Source organism: Oncorhynchus nerka, linkage group LG11 (assembly GCF_034236695.1).
Source record: "Oncorhynchus nerka isolate Pitt River linkage group LG11, Oner_Uvic_2.0, whole genome shotgun sequence".
NCBI lineage: Eukaryota > Metazoa > Chordata > Actinopteri > Salmoniformes > Salmonidae > Oncorhynchus > Oncorhynchus nerka.
Window position 1 is genome coordinate 26978026 of NC_088406.1, and position 23160 is coordinate 27001185.

At 42.5% G+C, this 23160-nt stretch overlaps 1 protein-coding gene across 1 annotated transcript in view; it reads left to right on the top strand.

The window, feature by feature from the left end:
• The first annotated feature begins 4867 nt into the window (after nt 1-4867).
• The window catches only part of LOC115115928 (serine/threonine-protein kinase NLK), a 149548-nt gene continuing 131255 nt past the window's right edge, over nt 4868-23160 (top strand). Inside the window, exon 1 of the mRNA XM_065024346.1 lies at nt 4868-6496. Coding sequence (XP_064880418.1) covers nt 6042-6496 — 455 coding nt within the window. The 5' untranslated portion in view covers nt 4868-6041. The remainder of the gene's footprint in view (nt 6497-23160) is intronic.

The window sequence follows — 23160 nt, forward strand, 5'->3', positions numbered from 1 at the left end:
ATCCTCTTCAGATGTATCGATTGACAAAACAGACAACCCGCAGAGAGGGCGACAAATAAATCATAAAGTCCTCTGATCTTTACAGGAGAGTCCCCTTCTAGCAGCAGAGGAGAATAGCAGGGTTAGCGGCAACAGACTGCTGGTCTCTCCGGGTAGGCGCGGGTTGTAGAGGACAGAGGTACCTGATCACACGTAGCATCTGATGAAGAGGCAGATTACGACAGGACGGGACAAGGGTGAAGCAAACGAGAATCTGACAAAGACAGAAGCAGAAACAGAGAGAGAAATAGAGACCTAATCAGAGGGAAAAACGGAACAGGTGGGAGAGGGTAAACGAGGTAGTTAGAGGAGATGAGGAACAGCTGGGGGAAGGAAAGGAAGAGAAGGTAACCTAATACGACCAGCAGGGGGAAACGAAGTGAAGAGAAAGCACAGGAACAAGACATAACATGACAATACATGACACTTTCTAATGGGAAATTAATTTTGATAGGCTACAAGAAGCTATACTTTGGGTGTAAGCTACGGATGCATTTCGGATACACTTGTATGTTGTAGTAGAGACCAATATATATCTTGTGTTATTAAGCTATATAAAACAACATTTCAGATACATTTTTGTACATTTGAATGTTGCAGTTGTAGGACCTACAGAAGTAGGACATTTATTCTGTATGGTGCTTTAGCATTTGAGCGAGTGAGAGAATTTATGTAAGTCACAAGGCAATTTTTTTCAGCAACAACAGAGTGATCAAATTAAGATACAGCATCTGTACAGTGGCTTTTTAGAAAGTAGAGTACATCACCACTTTTCACAATTGTAACATTTTGGCAGAGCTGTGTGTGGGAAGTCTAAATGAGACCGGCATTACCTAATGCCCCAAGACAACACTAATATAACTGAAAGTTGATTTTTTATTTATTGGACTGGTCAACAATGAGGTGTATTTGTGTCTCCTTTCGCCATCTTCCCCAATATTAAATTTTTATCATGATGTGCGTGCTGCTGACCATCTGTTTTCTGCTCCAATTACAAACTATGATAGCCTCCTCTCTGCCAGGCACATTCCCCCCAGCATTCCTGTGCTGTGACCCCCTCCCCTCTTCTCCTGTGCCTCCAGCAGCACTGTCCGTCCATGTTGCAAACTAATTGGGTGATTGCTCCCCATTAGAGTCGCCATGGCTGGGTCACTCTGCTGTGCTGTAGAGGACAGAGGACATCCCCACAGTAAAAATATAGCTGGAGACTTTCAATGATTATGTAATACCTTTCTCATTCAATTGAGATCTGTCCAGACTTTTGTGAGGTGAGATTTAGAAGATCAAATAATGTATATTTGAATTGGACCCAGGCAGACATAGAGGCCCTGTATTGATGTGGGAGATACTTAACTCCTGGCCTTCATTTAGCAATAGGCCTAATGACACTTTAGCCATGTAAACAAACTGAAATCTTGAGTTGCTAACTTTCCGGGTTGCTACTTTCTCGGTTTTAGATTATTTTCCAGGTGTCCATAAAATTAGGTTAATTAATAATCTGGGTGGACCATCCTTGTGGGGCCTTTTTCTGTCAGGGGGATTATCCAGTCTTGAGGGGGAGCCTATAGTAAGTCTACTCCCCAGACACAGAGAGAGAGAGAGACTATAGTAAACTGACACAGAGAGAGACTATAGTAAACATACTCCCCAGACACAGAGAGAGAGAGAGACTATAGTAAACATACTCCCCAGACACAGAGCGAGAGAGAGACTATAGTAAACCGACACAGAGAGAGACTATAGTAAACATACTCCCCAGACACAGAGAGAGAGAGAGAGAGAGAGAGAGAGAGAGAGAGAGAGACTATAGTAAACATACTTCCCAGACACAGAGAGAGAGAGAGACTATAGTAAACATACTCCCCAGACACAGAGCGAGAGAGAGACTATAGTAAACCGACACAGAGAGAGACTATAGTAAACATACTCCCCAGACACAGAGAGAGAGAGAGACTATAGTAAACATACTCCCCAGACACAGAGCGAGAGAGAGACTATAGTAAACCGACACAGAGAGAGACTATAGTAAACATACTCCCCGGACACAGACACAGATACTCCCCAGACACAGAGCGAGAGAGAGACTATAGTAAACCGACACAGAGAGAGACTATAGTAAACATACTCCCCAGACACAGAGCGAGAGAGAGACTATAGTAAACCGACACAGAGAGAGACTATAGTAAACATACTCCCCAGACACAGAGAGAGAGAGAGAGAGAGAGAGAGAGAGAGAGAGAGAGAGAGAGAGAGAGAGAGAGACTATAGTAAACATACTCCCCAGACACAGAGAGAGAGAGAGACTATAGTAAACATACTCCCCAGACACAGAGCGAGAGAGAGACTATAGTAAACCGACACAGAGAGAGACTATGGTAAACATACTCCCCAGACACAGAGAGGAGAGAGACTATAGTAAACCGACACAGAGAGAGACTATAGGAAACATACTCCCCAGACACAGAGAGAGAGAGAGACTATAGTAAACATACTCCCCAGACACAGAGCGAGAGAGAGACTATAGTAAACCGACACAGAGAGAGACTATGGTAAATATACTCCCCAGACACAGAGAGGAGAGAGACTATAGTAAACCGACACAGAGAGAGACTATAGGAAACATACTCCCCAGACACAGAGCGAGAGAGAGACTATGGTAAACATACCCCCAGACACAGAGCGAGAGAATATAGTAAACCGACACAGAGAGAGAATATGGTAAATATACTCCCCAGACACAGAGAGGAGAGAGACTATAGTAAACCGACACAGAGAGAGACTATAGGAAACATACTCCCCAGACACAGAGAGAGAGAGAGACTATAGTAAACATACTCCCCAGACACAGAGCGAGAGAGAGACTATAGTAAACCGACACAGAGAGAGACTATAGGAAACATACTCCCCAGACACAGAGAGAGAGAGAGACTATAGTAAACATACTCCCCAGACACAGAGCGAGAGAGAGACTATGGTAAACATACTCCCCAGACACAGAGCGAGAGAGAGACTATAGTAAACCGACACAGAGAGAGACTATAGTAAACATACTCCCCAGACACAGAGAGAGAGAGAGAGAGAGAGAGAGAGACTATAGTAAACATACTCCCCAGACACAGAGCGAGAGAGAGACTATAGTAAACTGACACAGAGAGAGACTATGGTAAATATACTCCCCAGACACAGAGAGGAGAGAGACTATAGTAAACATACTCCCCAGACACAGAGAGGAGAGAGACTATAGTAAACCGACACACAGAGAGACTATAGAAAACATACTCCCCAGACACAGAGAGAGAGAGAGAGACTATAGTAAACATACTCCCCAGACACAGAGCGAGAGAGAGACTATAGTAAACCGACACAGAGAGAGACTATAGTAAACATACTCCCCAGACACAGAGAGAGAGAGAGAGAGAGAGAGAGAGAGAGAGAGACTATAGTAAACATACTCCCCAGACACAGAGCGAGAGAGAGACTATAGTAAACCGACACAGAGAGAGACTATGGTAAATATACTCCCCAGACACAGAGAGGAGAGAGACTATAGTAAACATACTCCCCAGACACAGAGAGGAGAGAGACTATAGTAAACCGACACACAGAGAGACTATAGAAAACATACTCCCCAGACACAGAGAGAGAGAGAGAGACTATAGTAAACATACTCCCCAGACACAGAGCGAAAGAGAGACTATAGTAAACCGAAACAGAGAGAGACTATAGTAAACATACTCCCCAGACACACAGAGAGAGAGAGAGAGAGAGACTATAGTAAACATACTCCCCAGACACAGAGAGAGACTATAGTAAACCGACACAGAGAGAGACTATGGTAAATATACTCCCCAGACACAGAGAGGAGAGAGACTATAGTAAACATACTCCCCAGACACAGAGAGGAGAGAGAGACTATAGTAGCCTTCTCCCCAGACACTATTTAGTGGCAATATTTAATGAGATATGTTTGACATATTTACTTGGACTGCAGGTGTCTATGGCTGCCCACCTGCACTTGTCAGACCATGATGTTCACAATCTCTCAAAGCAATGTACCTGGACCTTTCTGCAGGGATGTGATAGTTACACCACCTCAGAGAGAGGCAACAAAAATGACATTTTATTTGTTGTTATGCTATTGTCTTTTAGGAATGATTATGGTAGAACTAACACTGCATTAAGGTACCGTTTTTGATGGGCGTGTAAAAGGGTTTTCAACCTATAAGATGTTTGTAGAAAGTTAATTATTTGCCTAGTTCGTTTATAAATCATTAATAGCCTGAACAGGCAGTCGATAACGCATTGGCTAAAGTTGTGTGACCGTGATTTTGATGGGTAACACTGTTACCATGTGTCTATAATAACAACATGCAGGCTATACAATAGATCAATATTTTTCGGCATGTGTATAGATAGCATATAGGCTAGGCTACTGAATGCAATTTTCAAAACCCTTGCAATATATGAAGAGGCGTAAGCAGTTACTGGTTACATCCTATGTCTATCACTGTGCGTAAAAGATAACGTTCTTGTTGAGCGGATAATGATTGGGTCGCGCTCCTCGTGTAATTTCTACGAGCAACTGAAGCTCGTGTTCTCCATTCGGGTTCAAATGTTCTATTCATATTTCACTGCGACATTACAAGTCTAGGTCTCCACAATGGCGGTAGTTTCAAGTGTCCACAGGCCTTGACTTTTGTGGTAAATCCTTGGTTGCTATCTGGATGCAACTGATTGGCTAAAAAACATAAAAAACGTCAAACTCGTCTTTTGATTGGAGCCACAGCCTTCCATCACTGAGTGGTTGGGTTCTCTGGCTGTGCATGTTTCCTAGGTCCTGACAGCACCATCCGGCTGGAGGGAGTCGACACTGGCTGCTTGTTTTCTAAATACAAGGGACTTTTGGATATTTTTTGTTTTTATTCATATTTTCCTTTAATGGATTTATGTGTGTGCTGCGGAGGGAGATAGTGTGCGGAACAAGCTGAGCACACGGGATCCAATGGGGAAAATAAGTTGACTGTGCTATTGGAAGAATTTGTTTTCCTCGTTATCCAGAAAAATATATAGCTAATTTTATCAACATGATTCGGATTTCTGGAGTCTGGGGTTGCGGGAATTGTGACATCTGAGGGAGGACAACGGTCCGTAGCCTATTTCTACAAGACGTCGTAAACGGCAACATTGTATCACATCTCGGTAGCGTTCTCGCTTTGCTTGGGTCTATTTGTTCTTGCAGTCAGTCTACTGCTACATAATATTGGAATTGTTGTTATATGCGGAACATTTGAAGTCTCCCATACTGTTCTCGCAACGCCTACTACAAGTGGCTATCTAGCAAACAACGGTAGCTCGACCTAAAGCCGAATAACTTCTGCAAACTGCATGCAGCACAGGCGGTGGGAACAACGGCGGTGCTGGACCAGACAATATGGCAAACTTGAGTAATGAAAGATGAATGCTGTGCTATTTCCCATGTGATACATATCGGTTTCCCTTTTAATATCAAGAAGGGGAAATTGACCGAGTTTCGTCAGTGGAGAGGGGGACGCCACTTCCAACATGAGGGAGACCTAGGGCCGTGGATAATTTATTTATTGTGGGGGGTGCGGGTTCTTTTCTGTCGCATTTTTTATTTAAAAATTTTAACAAAATATACTTCATTTACATTTTAATTATTGCAATAGTTTAGTGGCCTATCTGCTATCGGTGCATGCGGAAGAAAATGTAATTACGAGAAGTAGGTCAGATCCGTGTAATGATAAAGCTTTCAGGGAGAGTGAGGTTGATCTCAGAATTATAGCTGACATGTTTATTTAATTCAAACCTTTTCAAGTTGGTTTTGTTGATTGTATGCATCGGGTCACAACCAATGACCAGTTAAACACCATCTGCCCAATCCTATAGCCTACCTTCACCTGGGATATTATTTTCGCGTAAAATAAAAGGCGCATTTTCACCTATATCCCTCCTTTCCTTTCTTTTTTATTGTTATTGAGTTAATGGCTTTGTGCGGAACAACGGCTGCCAATGCCGCAAAAATGATGGCTGCATACAACGGTGGCGCCTCGGCAGTTGCTGCCCATCACCCGCACCATCACCACCAACTACCGCATCTCCCACCTCCCCATCTCCACCACCATCACCACCCGGGCCAGCATCACTTGCAACACCCCGGCTCTGCCGCCGCTGTCCACCCTGTACAACAACACGCTTCTACAGCAGCAGCTGCAGCGGCAGCCGCGGTAATGCTGAACCCGAGCCAGCAACAACCATACTTTCCCTCGCCAGCTCCTGGACAAGCCCCCGGCCCGGCAGCGGCAGCGGCACCTGCCCAAGTTCAAGCTGCGGCTGTCAAAGCTCACCACCACCATCATCAACACTCGCACCACTTACAGCCGCAGTTGGACATAGAGCCCGACAGACCCATCGGCTATGGAGCTTTTGGGGTGGTCTGGTAAGTGTTACAAATATGTTTACCTACCTACTGGATGAGGCAAAGAATGTGTGATGCCATGCGCTCTCTTTAAGGAGGCCGTGTGCACGTGACCTGACCTTGTGTAGTAGTAGGCTGCAAAGCTAGGTATGAATCAATATGTAGGCCTATGTTGTGATTATGTCAGTAACAGTTACAGTTATTCAACATTTTGGTTCCCATTAGGTGGAATCACAGGCCACAAATGTTCAGAAGTGAGACTGAACTCACCTCACCTATATCCCCCAATACTCCAAATCTAGGTATGTTTATGTACTGTTTAGTAGCTTATGAAGCATATCCAATTTCTAAGGTTGAGGTGAAAAAAATGTAAGTGTGAAGGTGGGAGGGTAAATAGCTTTTGATACACAGCTCTCTGATCCAGGGACCTGTCCTGGGGGTAACATCCCCAGATTTAACCATAAACTGTTCTTAAGACTTGGGATTAGGCTTTCATCTGTTTCTGGGCTCTCTTCAAGGGGCCAAGGCTCCCAACCTGGCCATGTTCAAGTGCCTTAGTTTTGGAAATACATTAGTTGGCCTATAGAACCACTTCTTCAAAGTACAGAGCACATGTGGATTCTGAGGGGCCTTGATGTTGCTACCAGTGTAATAACATCGTAATTACTACTACAGTATTACTGCAGCACTGTTATCACTCAGCAAGTGTCCTGTTTGTCAGTGATCAGTCATCTCATGGACCACCTCAGTCAAACTCTACCTGCCATTTTCTTTTCTCCACTCTAAAAACAACCCATTAATATACCTATGCTACTCCTACTGTACATCTCAAGGGGCCATATAGGGCGGGAGCTGAATCATTTTTTTGTATCTGAGTTTTTGGGAAATTCTTACCTAGAAACTTTATTGGGAGGAAGTATGTTTGAAATGTATTTGTATCATGATGAAAGTGGGCATTTTAGGCCCTTTTTAGACCTATACACTGAGTGTACAAAACATTATGAACTAATCTTTCCATGACATAGACTGACCAGGTGAATCCAGTTGAAAGCTATGATCCCTTACTGTTGTCACCTGTTAAATCCACTTCAATCAGCGTAGATGAAGGGGAGGAACAGGTTCAATTATTTTTAATCCTTGAGACATGGATTGCATATGTGTGCCATTGAAAGGGTGAATAGGCAAGACAGAAGATTTAAGTGCCTTTGAACAGGGTTTGGTAGTAGAAGCCAGGAGCACCAGTTTGAGTGTGTCAAGAACTACAACACTGCTGGGTTTTTCCACACTACAGTTTCCTGTGTGTATCAAAAATGGTCCACCAGCCAAAGGACATCCAGCCAACTTGACACAACTATGGGAAGCATATTAGTCAACATGGGCCAGCATACCTGTGGAATGCTTTCAACACCATGTAGAGTACTTGTCCTGACTAATTGAGGCTGTTCTGAGGGCAAAGGGGGGTGCAACTCAATATTAGGAAGGTGTTTTCTACACTCAGTGTACATGCCTCCTGTAAGACTTTATGATCTGTGTACCATACATGATACAGACAACATCTTGGTATCTTTATTATTCTTATAGTGTGCGCTAACATAATGGAGTATGTTTAGATTCTGAAATACACATTTTCCCAGTAATTTATTCAACATTAAAACAATTAATATGAGTATCTCAAATCTACCCTTTTCGAGTTTGGAACAAAATACTCTTCAAAACACATAATATTTCCAGAGTGGGCTCTGATACTTTAAATGATTTTATAGATAGAAATTTACATTATAGGTCATTAACCAATCACAGCCCTCCTTTAGGATTGAACATTCAGCAAATCACCAGCAGAGGGAGTTCCCTTTGAATCCATTTACCATTAACTGTGTTGGTGGTGCTCAATGATCAGAACTTCAGAATTAGCAAAGTCCTCTCTGGAAATGTGATGTACTTGTAGAGTATATTGTTACGAACAATATGTCTTAAAATGAACTAAACCTAAAAGGGTTGTTTTGAGATATTCATATTTTTAATGTTGAATAAATGACTGTGAAAGTGTATATTTCAGAATCTAGATATTACTCCATGTGTTAAAGCACACTATAAGGAGTATAATGGCACTAATATGTTGTCTGTATCATGTACGGTTCACGAATCATACGGTCTTACAGGAGGCATGTATAGGTCTAAAAAGGGCCTAAAATGGCCACTTTCATCAGGATTTTCTCAAAAAGAATATGTGATACAAATTTAATAAGCATTTCAAACATGCTTCCTCCCAATAAAGTTTCTATGTGAGAATTGCCAGAACAATCTGAGACCAAAAATATTTTCCGCTGCCATGGAATCACTCTACAGGTACAGTTGAAGTCGGAAGGTTACATACACCTTCGCCAAATACATTTAAAATCAGTTTTTCACAATTCCTGACATTTAATCCTAGTAAAAATTCCCTGTCTTAGGTCAGTTAGGATCACCACTTTATTTTAAGAATGTGAAATGTCAGAATAATAGTAGAGAGTGATTTATTTCAGCTTTTATTTCTTTCATCACATTACTAGTGGGTCTGAAGTTTACATACACTCAATTAGTATTTGGTAGCATTGCCTTTAAATTGTTTAACTTGGATCAAATGTTTCGGGTAGCCTTCCACAAGCTTCCCACAATAAGTTGGGTGAATTTTGGCCCATTCCTCCTGACAGGGCTGGTGTAACTGAGTCAGGTTTGTTAGGCCTCCTTTCTCGCACACACTTTTTCAGTTCTGCCCACAAATATTTCTATGGGATTGAGGTCAGGGCTTTGTGATGGCAACTCTGATACATTGACTTTGTTGTCCTTAAGCCCTTTTGCCACAACTTTGGAAGTATGCTTGGGGTCATTGTCCATTAGGAAGACCCATTTGTGACCAAGCTTTTAACTTCCTGACTGATGTCTTGAGATGTTGCTTCAATATATACACATCATTTTTGTTCCCCGTGATTACATTTATTTTGTGAAGTGCACCAGTCCCTCCTGCAGCAATGCACCCCCACAACATGATGCTGCCACCCCCTGTGCTTCACGGTTGGGATGGTGTTCTTCGGCTTGCATGCCTCCCCCTTTTTCCTCCAAACATAACGATGGTCATTATGACCAAACAGTTCTATTTTTATTTCATCAGACCAGAAAAGTACAATCTTCGTCCCATGTGCAGTTGCAAATCATAGTCTGGCTTTTTTATGGCGGTTTTGGAGCAGTAGCTTCTTCCTTGCTGAGCGGCCTTTCCGGTTATGTCTATATAGGACTTGTTTTACTGTGGATATAGATACTTTTGTACCTGTTTCCTCCAGCATCTTCACAAGGTCCTTTGCTGTTGTTCTGGGATTGATTTGCACTTTTCACACAAGTACATTCATCTCTAGGAGACAGAACGCGTCTCCTCCCTGAGCGGTATGACGACTGCGTGGTCCCATGGTGGTTATACTTGCGTACTATTGTTTGTACAGATTAATGTGGTACCTTCAGGCGTTTGGAAATTGCTCCCAAGGTTCAACCAGACTTGTGGAGGTCTACAATTTATTTTCTGAGGTCTTGGCTGATTGCTTGACATCATAGAAAAATCAAAAGAAAAGAGGCACTGAGTTTGAAGGTAGGCCCTGAAATACATCCACAGGTACACCTCCAATTGACTCAAATTATGTCAATTAGCCTATCAGAAGCTTCTAAGGCCATGACATAATTTTCTGGAATTTTACAAGTTGTTTTTCAGGCACAGTCAACTTAGTGTATGTAAACTTCTGACCCACTGGAATTGTGATACAGTGAATTATAAGTGAAATAATCTGTACCTTAAACAATTGTTGGAAAAATGACTTGTTATGCGCAAAGTAGATATCCTAACCGACTTGCCAAAACTATAGTTTTGTCCACAATAAATGTGTGGAGTGGTTGAAAAACAAGTTTTAATGACTCCAACCTAAGTGTATGTAAACCTCTGACTTCAACTGTATTTAAGTAATATGTTGTTGGCCCCACCTAGTCTTCCAGTGGCATTAGAGAACATTCCACCCTATTACTTACTCCCATCAGTTTCCATCTGATCTGAAAACAGTTAAGGGATAAAGGGATATTTTGGGACTGGGCATATACAGTATCTCTAGCTGGGCTTATGTTTGGAGTTGGAGGGTAATGAATTCTGCTTGTTGTAGTCTTTCCGGCACACACCATTGGTCAGGGTAACCGTCTTCCCCCTCCTGCTCCCCTGTTCCGTGCATACCCAGCAACACCAGACCGCCTCTGTAATCTTAGCCTGACCTTTCCTCAAAATCACTTTCTGTTGCTCATTGTCTGATTTTAATCTGCACCACTGCTGCCCGCCTGGATATTTATAGCGCTGTACTCGCTAAAGGCACAAAGGTTTTCAGGAGCTTGCCCCTCCCTCCCAGAGACCCATCCAGCTGAGCACTCAAGGCCTCTTATTTTAAAAACAAAGTTGCACTCAGACTCAGTCCAATGTGTTTTTAATGTATTTCAGTACTAAATATGAATCTTGAAAATACAGCTTCATAATGAGGAGGGTGTTTACAAAGCTTGGTGGGAGGTTTAGTCTGATCAGGCAAACGTCAGCAATGTAAGGCTTTTCTGTTGGTGAAATTCCAATTATTAATTCATCATTGGAATATGACAGTTTTCCAACCAGGTGTTCAAGGAATGGTAGTGTTTATTTATGGTTTATTTGTTCTAAAAATCGATATAAAATCTCTATATATGGACCCTTTCTTTCTCAAATTATCTGCTGAAATTGTTTTAACCCCTATTACTAGCCTGTTCAACCTCTCTTTCGTGTCGTCTGAATTTCCCAAAGATTGGAAAGCAGCTGCGGTCATCCCCCTCTTCAAAGGGGGGTACACTCTTGACCCAAACTGCTACAGACCTATATCTATCCTACCCTGCCTTTCTAAGGTCTTCGAAAGCTAAGTCAACAAACAGATTACCAACCATTTCGGTTTCAGAGCTGGTCATGGGTGCACCTCAGCCACGCTCAAGGTCCTAAACGATATCTTAACCGTTATCGATAAGAAACAATACTGTGTAGTGGTATTCATTGACCTGGCCAAGGCTTTCGACTCTGTCAATCACCACATCCTCATCGGCAGATTCGATAGCCTTGGTTTCTCAAATGATTGCCTCGCCTGGTTCACCAACTACTTCTCTGATAATGTTCAGTGTGTCAAATCGGAGGGCCTGTTGTCCAGGCCTCTGGCAGTCTCTATGGGGGTGCCACAGGGTTCAATTCTTGGACCGACTCTCTTCTCTGTATACATCAATGATGTCGCTCTTGCTGCTGGTGAGTCTCTGATCCACCTCTACGCAGACAACACCATTCTGTATACTTCTGGCCCTTCTTTGGACACTGTGTTTACAACCCTCCAGACGAGCTTCAATGCCATACAACTCTCCTTCTGTAGCCTCCAATTGCTCTTAAATACAAGTAAAACTAAATGCATGCTCTTCAACCGAACGCTGCCTGCACCTGTCCGCCCGTCCAACATCACTACTCTGGACGGTTCTGACTTAGAATATGTGGACAACTACAAATACCTAGGTGTCTGGTTAGACTGTAAACTCTCCTCCCAGACTCATATCAAACATCTCCAATCCAAAGTTAAATCTAGAATTTGCTTCCTACTTCGCAACAAAGCATCCTTCACTCATGCTGCCAAACATACCCTTGTAAAACTGACTATCCTACCGATCCTCGACTTCGGCGATGTCATTTACAAAATAGCCTCCAATACCCTACTCAATAAATTGGATGCAGTCTATCACAGTGCCATCACAGATTACTGCACCTGTACATAGCCCATCTATAATTCAGCCCAAACAACTACCTCTCCCCCTACTGTATTTATTTTGCTCCTTTGCACCTCATTATTTCTATCTTTACTTTGCACTTTCTTCCAATGCACATCTACCATTCCAGTGTTTTACTTGCTATATTGTATTTACTTCGCCACCATGGCCTTTTTTTTGCCTTTACCTCCCTTATCTCACCTCATTTGCTCACATTGTATATAGACTTATTTTTCTACTGTATTATTTACTCCATGTGTAACTCTGTGTTGTCGTATGTGTCGAACTGCTTTGCTTTCTCTTGGCCAGGACGCAATTGTAAATGAGAATTTGTTCTCAACTTGCCTACCTGGTTAAATAAAGGTGAAATAAAATAAATAAATATAAACTGATTATATAGGCTACATGTGAGCAGACCAACACCAGTGCTGGCCTGGCAGGCACATGATCAGGGATATATAGGCTACATGTGAGCAGACCAACACCAGTGCTGGCCTGGCAGGCACATGATCAGGGATATATAGGCTACATGTGAGCAGACCAACACCAGTGCTGGCCTGGCAGGCACATGATCAGGGATATATAGGCTACATGTGAGCAGACCAACACCAGTGCTGGCCTGGCAGGCACATGATCAGGGATATCCCGAAGCAGTGGTGGCTCCCTTCAACACCATCTAAGTTGGAGGTCTGACTCATGTTGTGGAGTTAGTTAAAGCCATAAGTAACTGCATAGCTATCCGTTCCAAATCAGAGCCAAAATACGGGGCAGGAAACCTGCAGTGGGGGGCTATTAGTTATCAGTGGACCTTCTCTCTTGGAGTTCCCTCCAGTGCAGTAAATGCATCGAAGTGCTCAGTGATGCGTGCTGTGATACGTGCAGTGATGCATGCAGTGATGCGTGCTGTGATGCGTGCAGTGATGCGTGCTGTGATGCGTGCAGTGATGCGTGCTGTGATGCGTGCAGTGATGCGTGCAGTGATGCGTGCAGTGATGCGTGCTGTGATGCGTGCAGTGATGCGTGCTGTGATGCGTGCAGTGATGCGTGCTGTGATGCGTGCTGTGATGCGTGCAGTGATGCGTGCTGTGATGCGTGCAGTGATGCGTGCTGTGATGCGTGCTGTGATGCGTGCTGTGATGCGTGCTGTGATGCGTGCTGTGATGCGTGCAGTGATGCGTGCTGTGATGCGTGCTGTGATGCGTGCGTGATGCAGTGATGCGTGCTGTGATGCGTGCTGTGATGCGTGCAGTGATGCGTGCTGTGATGCGTGCTGTGATGCGTGCTGTGATGCGTGCAGTGATGCGTGCTGTGATGCGTGCTGTGATGCGTGCAGTGATGCGTGCTGTGATGCGTGCTGTGATGCGTGCTGTGATGCGTACAGTAAATGCATCGAAGTGCTCAGTGATGCGTGCTGTGATGCGTGCACCTGTGAAATGTGGAGTAATTGGCTTTGCCCTGGCATAGAGAGCTTGTGTCATGTGCTCAACTGGGTACAGCCCAGATGGAATTCGGCTTCTCAGGTTAAATTTTAATTCCTTTGGCTATCTATACGCTTAAGCCAAGGGCTCTAAAACTAGCAGCACATGGCAGTGTAGCTAATCTCTTCCTATGGGAAAAGAGGATATTTTGTCTTGCATTGAGTGTTTATCCATTGATACTCTTAGTTAGATTATTCATGTGCATTCATGCATGTTGCGACCGGACTTTTGACCGAAGAGTCTTAGTTCCACAATGGTTGGGAATGATTACTTGTGGTGGGCGAGGGAGAGGTTGTTATTGTAAAGTGGGGGTAACTGGGCCAACTTCACAAAGATAATCAGTCAAATCTTTAATTAGAAATGAATGACTCTAGGAAAGGGCAAACATTTTATTTGAAGGAAATATGAATTCATATCTTCGAAATAAAAATCCCAGTAGTTATCAACCACCTGTCTTTCATCCATCCTGTGTTTTCAGATCAGTATACCAAAGGAGATTGAAAATAATTATGTTTTTGTGACTGTAAACGAAGGACAGTAGAGCTTGTAGGACATGTCTGTCTTCATATTTTGTGCAGGAGGTGCTGCTTATGTTAGGAATGTACTGGGTCGTTTTATTAATGGCCTCTAAAACTAGCAGCACAGTGTAGCTAATCTCCTCCTATGGGCAAAGAGGATATTTTGTCTTGCATTTTTATAAAAATAAAAATAAATTTGAACCTTTATTTAACCAGGCAAGTCAGTTAAGAACACATTCTTATTTTCAATGACGGCCTGGGAACAGTGGCAGAACGACAGATTTGTACCTTGTCAGCTCGGGGGTTTGAACTCACAACCTTCCGGTTACTAGTCCAACGCTCTAACCACTAGGCTACCCTGCCGCCCCCATTGAGTGTTTATCCATTGATACTCTTAGTTAGATTATTCATGTAGATTATTCGTAGCACGCGCTCCAGCGGGTATATTTCACTGGTCACCCCCAAAGCCAATTCCTCCTTCGGCCGCTTTTCCTTCCAGTTCTCTGCTGCCAATGACTGGAACGAACTGCAAAAATCCCTGAAGCTGGAGACTCATATCTCCCTCACTAGCTTTAAGCACCAGCTGTCAGAGCAGCTCACTGCACCTGTACATAGCCATCTGTAAATAGCCCATCCAACTGCCTCCTCACCATATTGTTATTTATTTGATTTATTTTGCTCCTTTTCGCCCCAGTACCGCTACTTGCACACTCATCTTCTGCACATCTATCACCCCAGTGTTTAATTTGCCATACTGTAATAATTTCGCCACTATGGCCTATTTATTGCCTCACCACCCTTATCCTACCTCATTTGCACACACTGTAAATATCAAATCAAATGTATTTATATAGCCCTTCTTAGATCAGCTGATATCTCAAAGTGCTGTACAGAAACCCACCCTAAAACCCCAAACAGCAAGCAATGCAGGTGTAGAAGCACGGTGGCAAGGAAAAACTCACTAGAAAGGCCAAAACCTAGGAAGAAACCTAGAGAGGAACCAGGCTATGAGGGGTGGCCAGTCCTCTTCTGGCTGTGGTGGGTGGAGATTATAACAGAACATGGCCAAGATGTTCAAATGTTCATAAATGACCAGCATGGTCAAATAATAATAATCACAGTAGTTGTCGAGGGTGCAACAGGTCAGCACCTCAGGAGTAAATGTCAGTTGGCTTTTCATAGCTGATCATTGAGAGTATCTCTTCCGCTCCTGCTGTCTCTAGAGAGTTGAAAACAGCAGGTCTGGGACAGGTAGCACGTCCGGTAAACAGGTCAAGGTTCCATAGCTGCAGGCAGAATAGTTGAAACTGGAGCATATATATAGACTTTCTCTATTGTATTATTGACTGTATGTTTGTTTATTTCATGTGTAACTCTGTTGTTGTTTGTGTCGCACTGCTTTGCTTTATCTTGGCCAGGTCGCAGTTGTGAATGAGAACTTGTTCTCAACTAGCCTACCTGGTTAAATAAAGGTTAAATAAAAAATAAATAGCTTATTAATGCAAGTGCGCACCAGCAAGAGGCCGTTGTTTGGTTAGCGATGCTTCTGTAGCGCTCAAGTTAATGCAGAGTTTGCAAAGCAAATGGCGACTGGATTGATGCAAATAATCATGATATCACTCACTTCTTTGTAGTTAACATTTAATTGAGAAGGATTTTGCTCATTTAATTGAGGAAGACTTTCATACCAAAAGTAGGCTATCATTAGTGTAATCGCTAATGGCTACACATAGGCACAAACACACACACACAGGGGTGTTCCTGTGCCGTTTCAGAAATTTGCTGGAAAATACAAATCACTGATGCATGTTGTTCATGTCTTATGATTAACTTAGACAAATTAATGAATTTTCTAAGTTCAATACATTTAGTTGATTTCCTGCTCAATACCTTTTTGAGATTGTTGAATTTTGTTTTAATGTCTGGATTCCGTGTTTCAGTCCGCTTTCTCCGCAAGGCAGATTTTATAGGGCACTATGTTTCCAAATGCATTTGTGACACAAATCCCATCCAAGTTATGGGACCGATATTAGCATTTTTAACTCATCATGTTCAAATCATGGGATTTGTGCCACAAAAGCTAAAATGTTAGCATTTGGAACAGTGCCAGGAAAATACAACCAAAGCATGGATTGCTGTCATACCTTGTCCATTGACTGCTTACAGGGTAAGGAAACCAAGGTAATTTTGTAATTTGGGTGAACTATCCCTTTAAGTTGTTGGTTTCCGTGCTGTTAGCTGGGGTTTGATCCTTGTGTGGAATGTGTTTGTGTGGTCACAAAGAGATGAATGGGTTTTGATCCTTATGTGGAATGTGTTTGTGTGGTCACAGAGGGATGATTGGGGTTTGATCCTTGTGTGGAATGTGTTTGTGTGGTCACAGAGAGATGATTGGGGTTTGATCCATATGTGGAATGTGTTTGTGTGGTCACAAAGAGATGAGTGGGGTTTGATCCTTATGTGGAATGTGTTTGTGTGGTCACGAATGTGTTTGTGTGGTCACAGAGAGATGTTTGGGGTTTGATCCTTATGTGGAATGTGTTTGTGTGGTCACAGAGAGATGATTGGGGTTTGATCCTTATGTGGAATGTGTTTGTGTGGTCACAGAGAGATGATTGGGGTTTGATCCTTATGTGGAATGTGTTTGTGTGGTCACAGAGAGATGATTGGGGTTTGATCCTTATGTGGAATGTGTTTGTGTGGTCACAGAGAGATGATTGGGGTTTGATCCTTATTTGGAATGTGTTTGTGTGGTCACAGAGAGATGATTGGAGTTTGATCCTTATGTGGAATGTGTTTGTGTGGTCACAGAGAGATGATTGGGGTTTGATCCTTATGTGGAATGTGTGTGTGGTCACAGAGAGATGGTCACATGAGAGATGATTGGGGTTTGATCCTTATGTGGAATGTGTTTGTGTGGTCACAGAGAGATGTTTGGGGTTTGATCCTAATGTGGAATGTGTTTGTGTGGTCACAAAGAGATGAGTGGGGTTTGAGGTGTTAAGACCTGCCCCCTCCTCCTTAGCCTAATAACTCTCTCTCTCTCTCTCTCTCTCTCTCTCTCTCTCTCTCTCACATACACACACACACACACACATCCTTCTGGTTTATTGGTTCAAAGAGGCTGCTTGTTCCCAGTTGCCATCTTCATGTTTGTAACCTGATATTCTTTATTCCAGTATTGTTTTAAAGAGTTGAGAAGTGAGGAAAGGTTCAGACTTGTGTATGTGTGTGTTCTTCTTTCTTGCCTTGCCCTGTGTCAGACTCATTGACCTGTGTGACCTGCAGTGAGATGTTGATCAAACGCTGGTCAGGTCACTCTTCCAGAAGTGTTTACAAGGCAGGTGAAATAGATTTAGACTACAAACGCTGCTGATTGAGCTTAAGAGAAACATTAGGAGGTGAATGACAATCAATGGATTAATGATGACAAAAGTTCCTTTAACTGTTTAATTGTTAACCTTCATGTGCAGGTACAATACATGGGTAAATGAGAGACTAGAAGTATATCAAAAGATTAGAACAACAAGCAAATACATTTTTGAAAACCTTACATCAGACTTTAAGAGAAAGCTAGTCTTACCCTCAGTCAAAGTTATTTTACACTAAAGCTACCTTATTCAGGACATAATATGTAACTAGTCTCTGACTGGTCTTCTGGTAATCCACACATTATCCAATGTCGCTGATTCCAGGGCTGACATGAAGGAAGTGCTGCGTTTACAGTGACCTTTGACCCTCTGTTGCTCACAATGACCCAGCACAGCACACCACCATACTTGCAGCTCAATACCAACTTTACAGTTCACCAACACAGCACCGTCATTGTGTGTATCGTGTCGTGTCCCAGTCAACAAAACAAAACACCCCTTTCCCCAGATTATCCATCTTAACCATTGACTTTCCAGCCTCATTCACTGTCATTTCTTTGTTTTTTTGGGATGATTATGAAGCCTGCAGACTGGCTACTTGAGGCTTTTAATACCCTGAGCATAAAAGGCTCTCAAACAGCCTGTTTTCTTTAAAGCAGCAGCAGCCACGTCAGTCAGAAGCAGCTCTTAAGAGGCCTGCATTTGGCAGATGCACAGACTAAGACGAGCGGCGAGCGCAGGACTTACCTTTTGAAGTACTGCTGGGGTGAAGGGAGGGAAATACTGTTATGGATATATGCCTGTTTAACCCTACAGTCACCTGCGGCTGGCAGCTTATCCCAGACCTCGTTGACCCTGTCCATAACTCCACACTTCATAACAGCAATCAACAGCTGTTTCAGAATGTTCCTAGTACGCAGAGGGGGTCCAGATTGCGGTAGTCATGTAACTGGGGGTTTTAGCTCAAATCAAATAAAAAACTATCCATGCTTGTTTGCTTCGCTTAGCTGATCTTGGCTGAGAGACTGACAAAGAAGCCTCACAATAGAGAGAACACACTGTCTGATGTCAGTTGTCGTATGTGAATGTTTTGTAATTGGCGCAATCGGTCGGCCCTAGATCATATTTTAAAAAGTATGCAATTGATGAGGCAGAACTCAAATGCCTGTTAAAATACTAATCAGAGAGAGTGTCTCTTTAGCTTTGCTGAAGCAGGGATGACGAATGCTTGACAGTGTCCCTCTCATCCTTAGAAAATTCAGCTGTTAATTAAAAATGCATTGCCAAAGACGACATCTTGATTTAAAGACCTGGCACTCATGTTTATTTTTAGCTTCTCTATTAGATTGTGAGCACGTTTCCCAAAGAGAGCATTTCCCATCTGCCTCCTCAGGACTCCTATCCTGAGAATTAGGGCTCTCTTTCTTTAGCTGACCTAAGATAGGAAAAATCATATGCTGTTAATTGCTAGGTTTTCCTTAACACTGGTGCAAGATGTACAAATTCACTGTTCTTACTGGTTTGTTACAGACAGAGGGTCCTCTTTGCCACATATGGCCCTCTTGAAGTCACACCAGACTGACTCTTCCACACATAAACCTGTCTTTACATGTGACTCACATGTTACACATACAGCAAGACGTACTGCCTGTGGTCCGCCACTCGGGTGACCAGCTGGCATGACTCAGTGTTTGGTTGACGCTCGTAGGATTGCCATGGAGGAGGGCCAGGAATGCCCACGACTAATGAGCCAGCCCAGTGCGCTCTGTGATCCGTGCGTGCTAGAGCTGAGTTAGTACTTATATCCCTGGATATTGACTCACTGCAAGGCAAGCTGACATGGGATAACTTCAAGCTGATACTTCAGCCTCTCTCTCTCTCTCTCTCTCTCTCTCTCTCTCTCTCTATCTCTCAGAGAGTGGGAGATGGGCAGATGGCAGATAAGGCCATCGATTAGAAGGCTCTGGGGAACAGGAATAGAGATAAAGGGAGGGAGAGGGGAGCCCAGCGTCTAAGGGTGTTTTCACATATAGTCTACTTTAAAATAACCAATCTTAGTCCTCTTTAAAGTGATCTCTGGGGTAAAAAAAAAGCTTTGTATTCACACTGCCCTTGCCTTTGAGTGAGGACTCAGCTCTCTTGCCAGTTCACGTTAACCGAGTCTTCTTTCTATTACATAGTTCAGGACAATCATACCATTTAGGAAGCTAATAGATAATTATAATCCAAACATAATATTAACACGTAAATATGAATTGTAACAGGATAAATAGCAGAAGAATAACTGCAGATTGAAAAATGCTTAAAAAGTATACTCAATGTAGGCTACTGCCCCTTTATAAAAGCCCCCCCTTTTCGATTTTCGCCTAAAATGACCAAATCTAACTGCCTGTAGCTCAGGCACTGAAGCAAGGATATGCATAATCTTGGTACCATTTAAAAGCGAACACTTTGAAGTTTGTGGAAATGTGAATTGAATGTAGGAGAATATAATACAATAGATCTGGTAGAAGAAAAGAAAAAGAAAAACAACAACTTTTTTTCTACCACCATCTTTGAAATGCAACAAAGGTCCCAGTTCTAGCCGTCACTCTGGTTGTAGTTCCGATGGTGTCGACAAGATGGCAGCAGTGTATGTGCAACGTTTCAGACGGATAACTTGAGTATGAGCGAACTGCACGACAGTTAGTGCGATGTCACCCAGGTACATTTGCGCAAAGACATTTGCATTCATATTACATTTTTCTGCAAGAATATCATCAAATCTGTGTACTTGGACTGATTCAGCTTTTCCAGTATTAGTAGCCATATTATAAGTTCAACATTTGCAAAACAACCAGTTTTCACAACTTCATAACTCTGAATATTCTTTTAATTTTTGTCCAAAAGGGAAAGGCATGCTGTTGCACAAGGTTAGTAGCTACATTTTACGACGGATACAGGGTTTCCGGATGCTCCCATAAAGCCCAGCTCATTGGCTATCTAGCTAGCTTTGTTTGACCCCGATGGGTGCTTATTTGACAAAGTTAGAGTCATTCAAGTGAAGACCGCCCGCGTCATTGGCGTGCCATGAAGGCATCGCTCTCTGACCCAATATGGCGTCCTATAGGATATACTACACCCCTAATGATATAGTGAAGTCTGGTTACGTTCTAGGACCTCTGAGAAATACATACAAATGTGATTTGACTTGTTGAAACAACGTTTAGGGTTACATTTTCACAGATTCCCTTCTTTGCAAATTGAACGAGTGGAAATACAAAATTGATTGTGCATGCTACATGGACCCTTTTAGGATATGAAAAATGATTTTATCTAACAAAACAACACTTCATGTTATCTCCGGGAACCTTTGGATGATAAACCAGAGCAAGATTTCAGAATGTAAGTACACATTTCACCTTCAGAGGTGAATTTATCAAACCAATCGCAGTGAAAAAAGTGTTTTGTTGTTAGGAGCTCTCAAACAATAGCATGGCATTTTTTCGCAGCAATAAATTCTGTAAATTGGACAGTGCAGTTATATTAACAAGAATTGAAGCTTTCAGCTGATATAAGACACATATATGTACCGACATTTGTTGTTCCTCTAAAATCTGCATGCAGCGCCATGTGTCATGATCGATTTACAACTGTAACTGTCCCGTTGACGGGACGCCTATCCCTACGAAGTCTATTAGAGCTTGCATTGATTTTGTACCCTATGATGTGATTCTCACCAAATATGTTGGCATTTTTCTCACATTATTCAAACCTCACAATCAAAAAAATTAAGCTCTTTCATAGGCTATAGATCACGTCACCAACAAATAATTTAAACATTGTGTCAGTACCAAACCTTTGGGGAATTTCCGTGCATCCTTGACAATCTCTACTCAATGATCAAAAACATCACGTTTTTTATGCGAACCTGCCTGTGCATCTTCTCTCATTTGTCGCACCAATGCTAAGGATTATGGGCAAGGGAACAGTGTTGCAGTAGCCTAGTGTGTGGTACTGGAATAATGACAAGCGATCCTGGAGTGCTTTGTGTTCACATTGCACTAAAAAAGGGAATTGGACCGTGGACTTTAAGCAAACCGAACTCAGTCCACCTCTCGGGAAGGTCTCAGTTCGGTTTGCTTCGGGAGCTATTTTGAGGAGTCTGAGTTCTTTTCCAGTGTTCACACTGCACAAAAAGATTAAGCGAACCGCATTAAGGGTTTTGACTGTCCTCTCAGAGCAGAGAGGGGAGTTGTCTATGGAGATGTTTACAGGCATGGTCATTGGAACCCCCCTAAGTCCCCTGTGTGAAAGCGTTTGATTGACTCTCCATCAGGAAGCAGGAAAACCATGTGTCGTCGTCCATGGGTGGCACGACGCATTTGTCTAAAGCGTTATCTGGCTCCATAAGTGGCTCAATCCAGGAGCCGGTGCAAATAGTCATTATTTTGACTGTGTTTTTTCATGTGCATTGAATCTGTATGAAGCTGCACCTCCAAACAATGCTGCTCAATTGTCTGTAGCGAGAGGCCACATTAACTAGTGTTTGTCAATTGAGACAAACTTGCAGTTAATAGTGTCCATTGTGCTACTAGTGAAGTTCTATTATACTTGAAATGCCAGTATTTCTTGCATAATGAGTGTATGGTCATTGAAATATGATAATAATAGGTTTTTATTGACACATGGAAATAAGAATACGTAACACTTGGGCTTGAAATTGCTGTTATACTTGTGTAGTAACACTGTAGTATTAACACATTGTAATTGCATTTTTGTTATAACACAAGAGGAACAGTGACTGCAACTTATACCATTTGCATAACTAAAATTACTTTAGTTTATGTTGCGGTACTAGTCAAAAAACACTAGCATAACATTTGATAATATAAATGCAATTATTGACTGGTGTTTGTAATATTTTGCATTACAATTTCAAACCTCTTTATGCTCCCTTCAGTTGTTAAAGTAAATTAATTCAAATTGTATTTCTTTATGTGAATACTTCCGGGTTGGAGCGAGCGGTCGCATCTGCACTCGGTCCGCAGGTAGTATTACATTTCATTACATTTCATTATAGTACAACGGTTTGATTTGTCTAATCTTAGCAATTTCTTCTTAGCTAGCTACATAGCCGTCTTTGTATCATAGATAATTGCGTAATTATCGTATTTCGTCGTCCTAACGCAGTCTACACTGCCCTGCAGCTAGCCAGCTAGCTAACGTCCACCATTAGCTAGTCCACCGTCTACCGATTAGCAACGGTTTGATTTGTCTAATCTTAGCAATTTCTTCTTAGCTAGCTACATAGCCGTCTTTGTATCATAGATAATTGCGTAATTATCGTATTTCGTCGTCCTAACGCAGTCTACACTGCCCTGCAGCTAGCCAGCTAGCTAACGTCCACCGTTAGCTAGTCCACCGTCTACCGATTAGCAGCACAACTATTACACTCAACTGAACGACTTGATTAGTGTAGTGTTAGCTAGCTACATAGTTGTCTTTGCTGTCTTCGT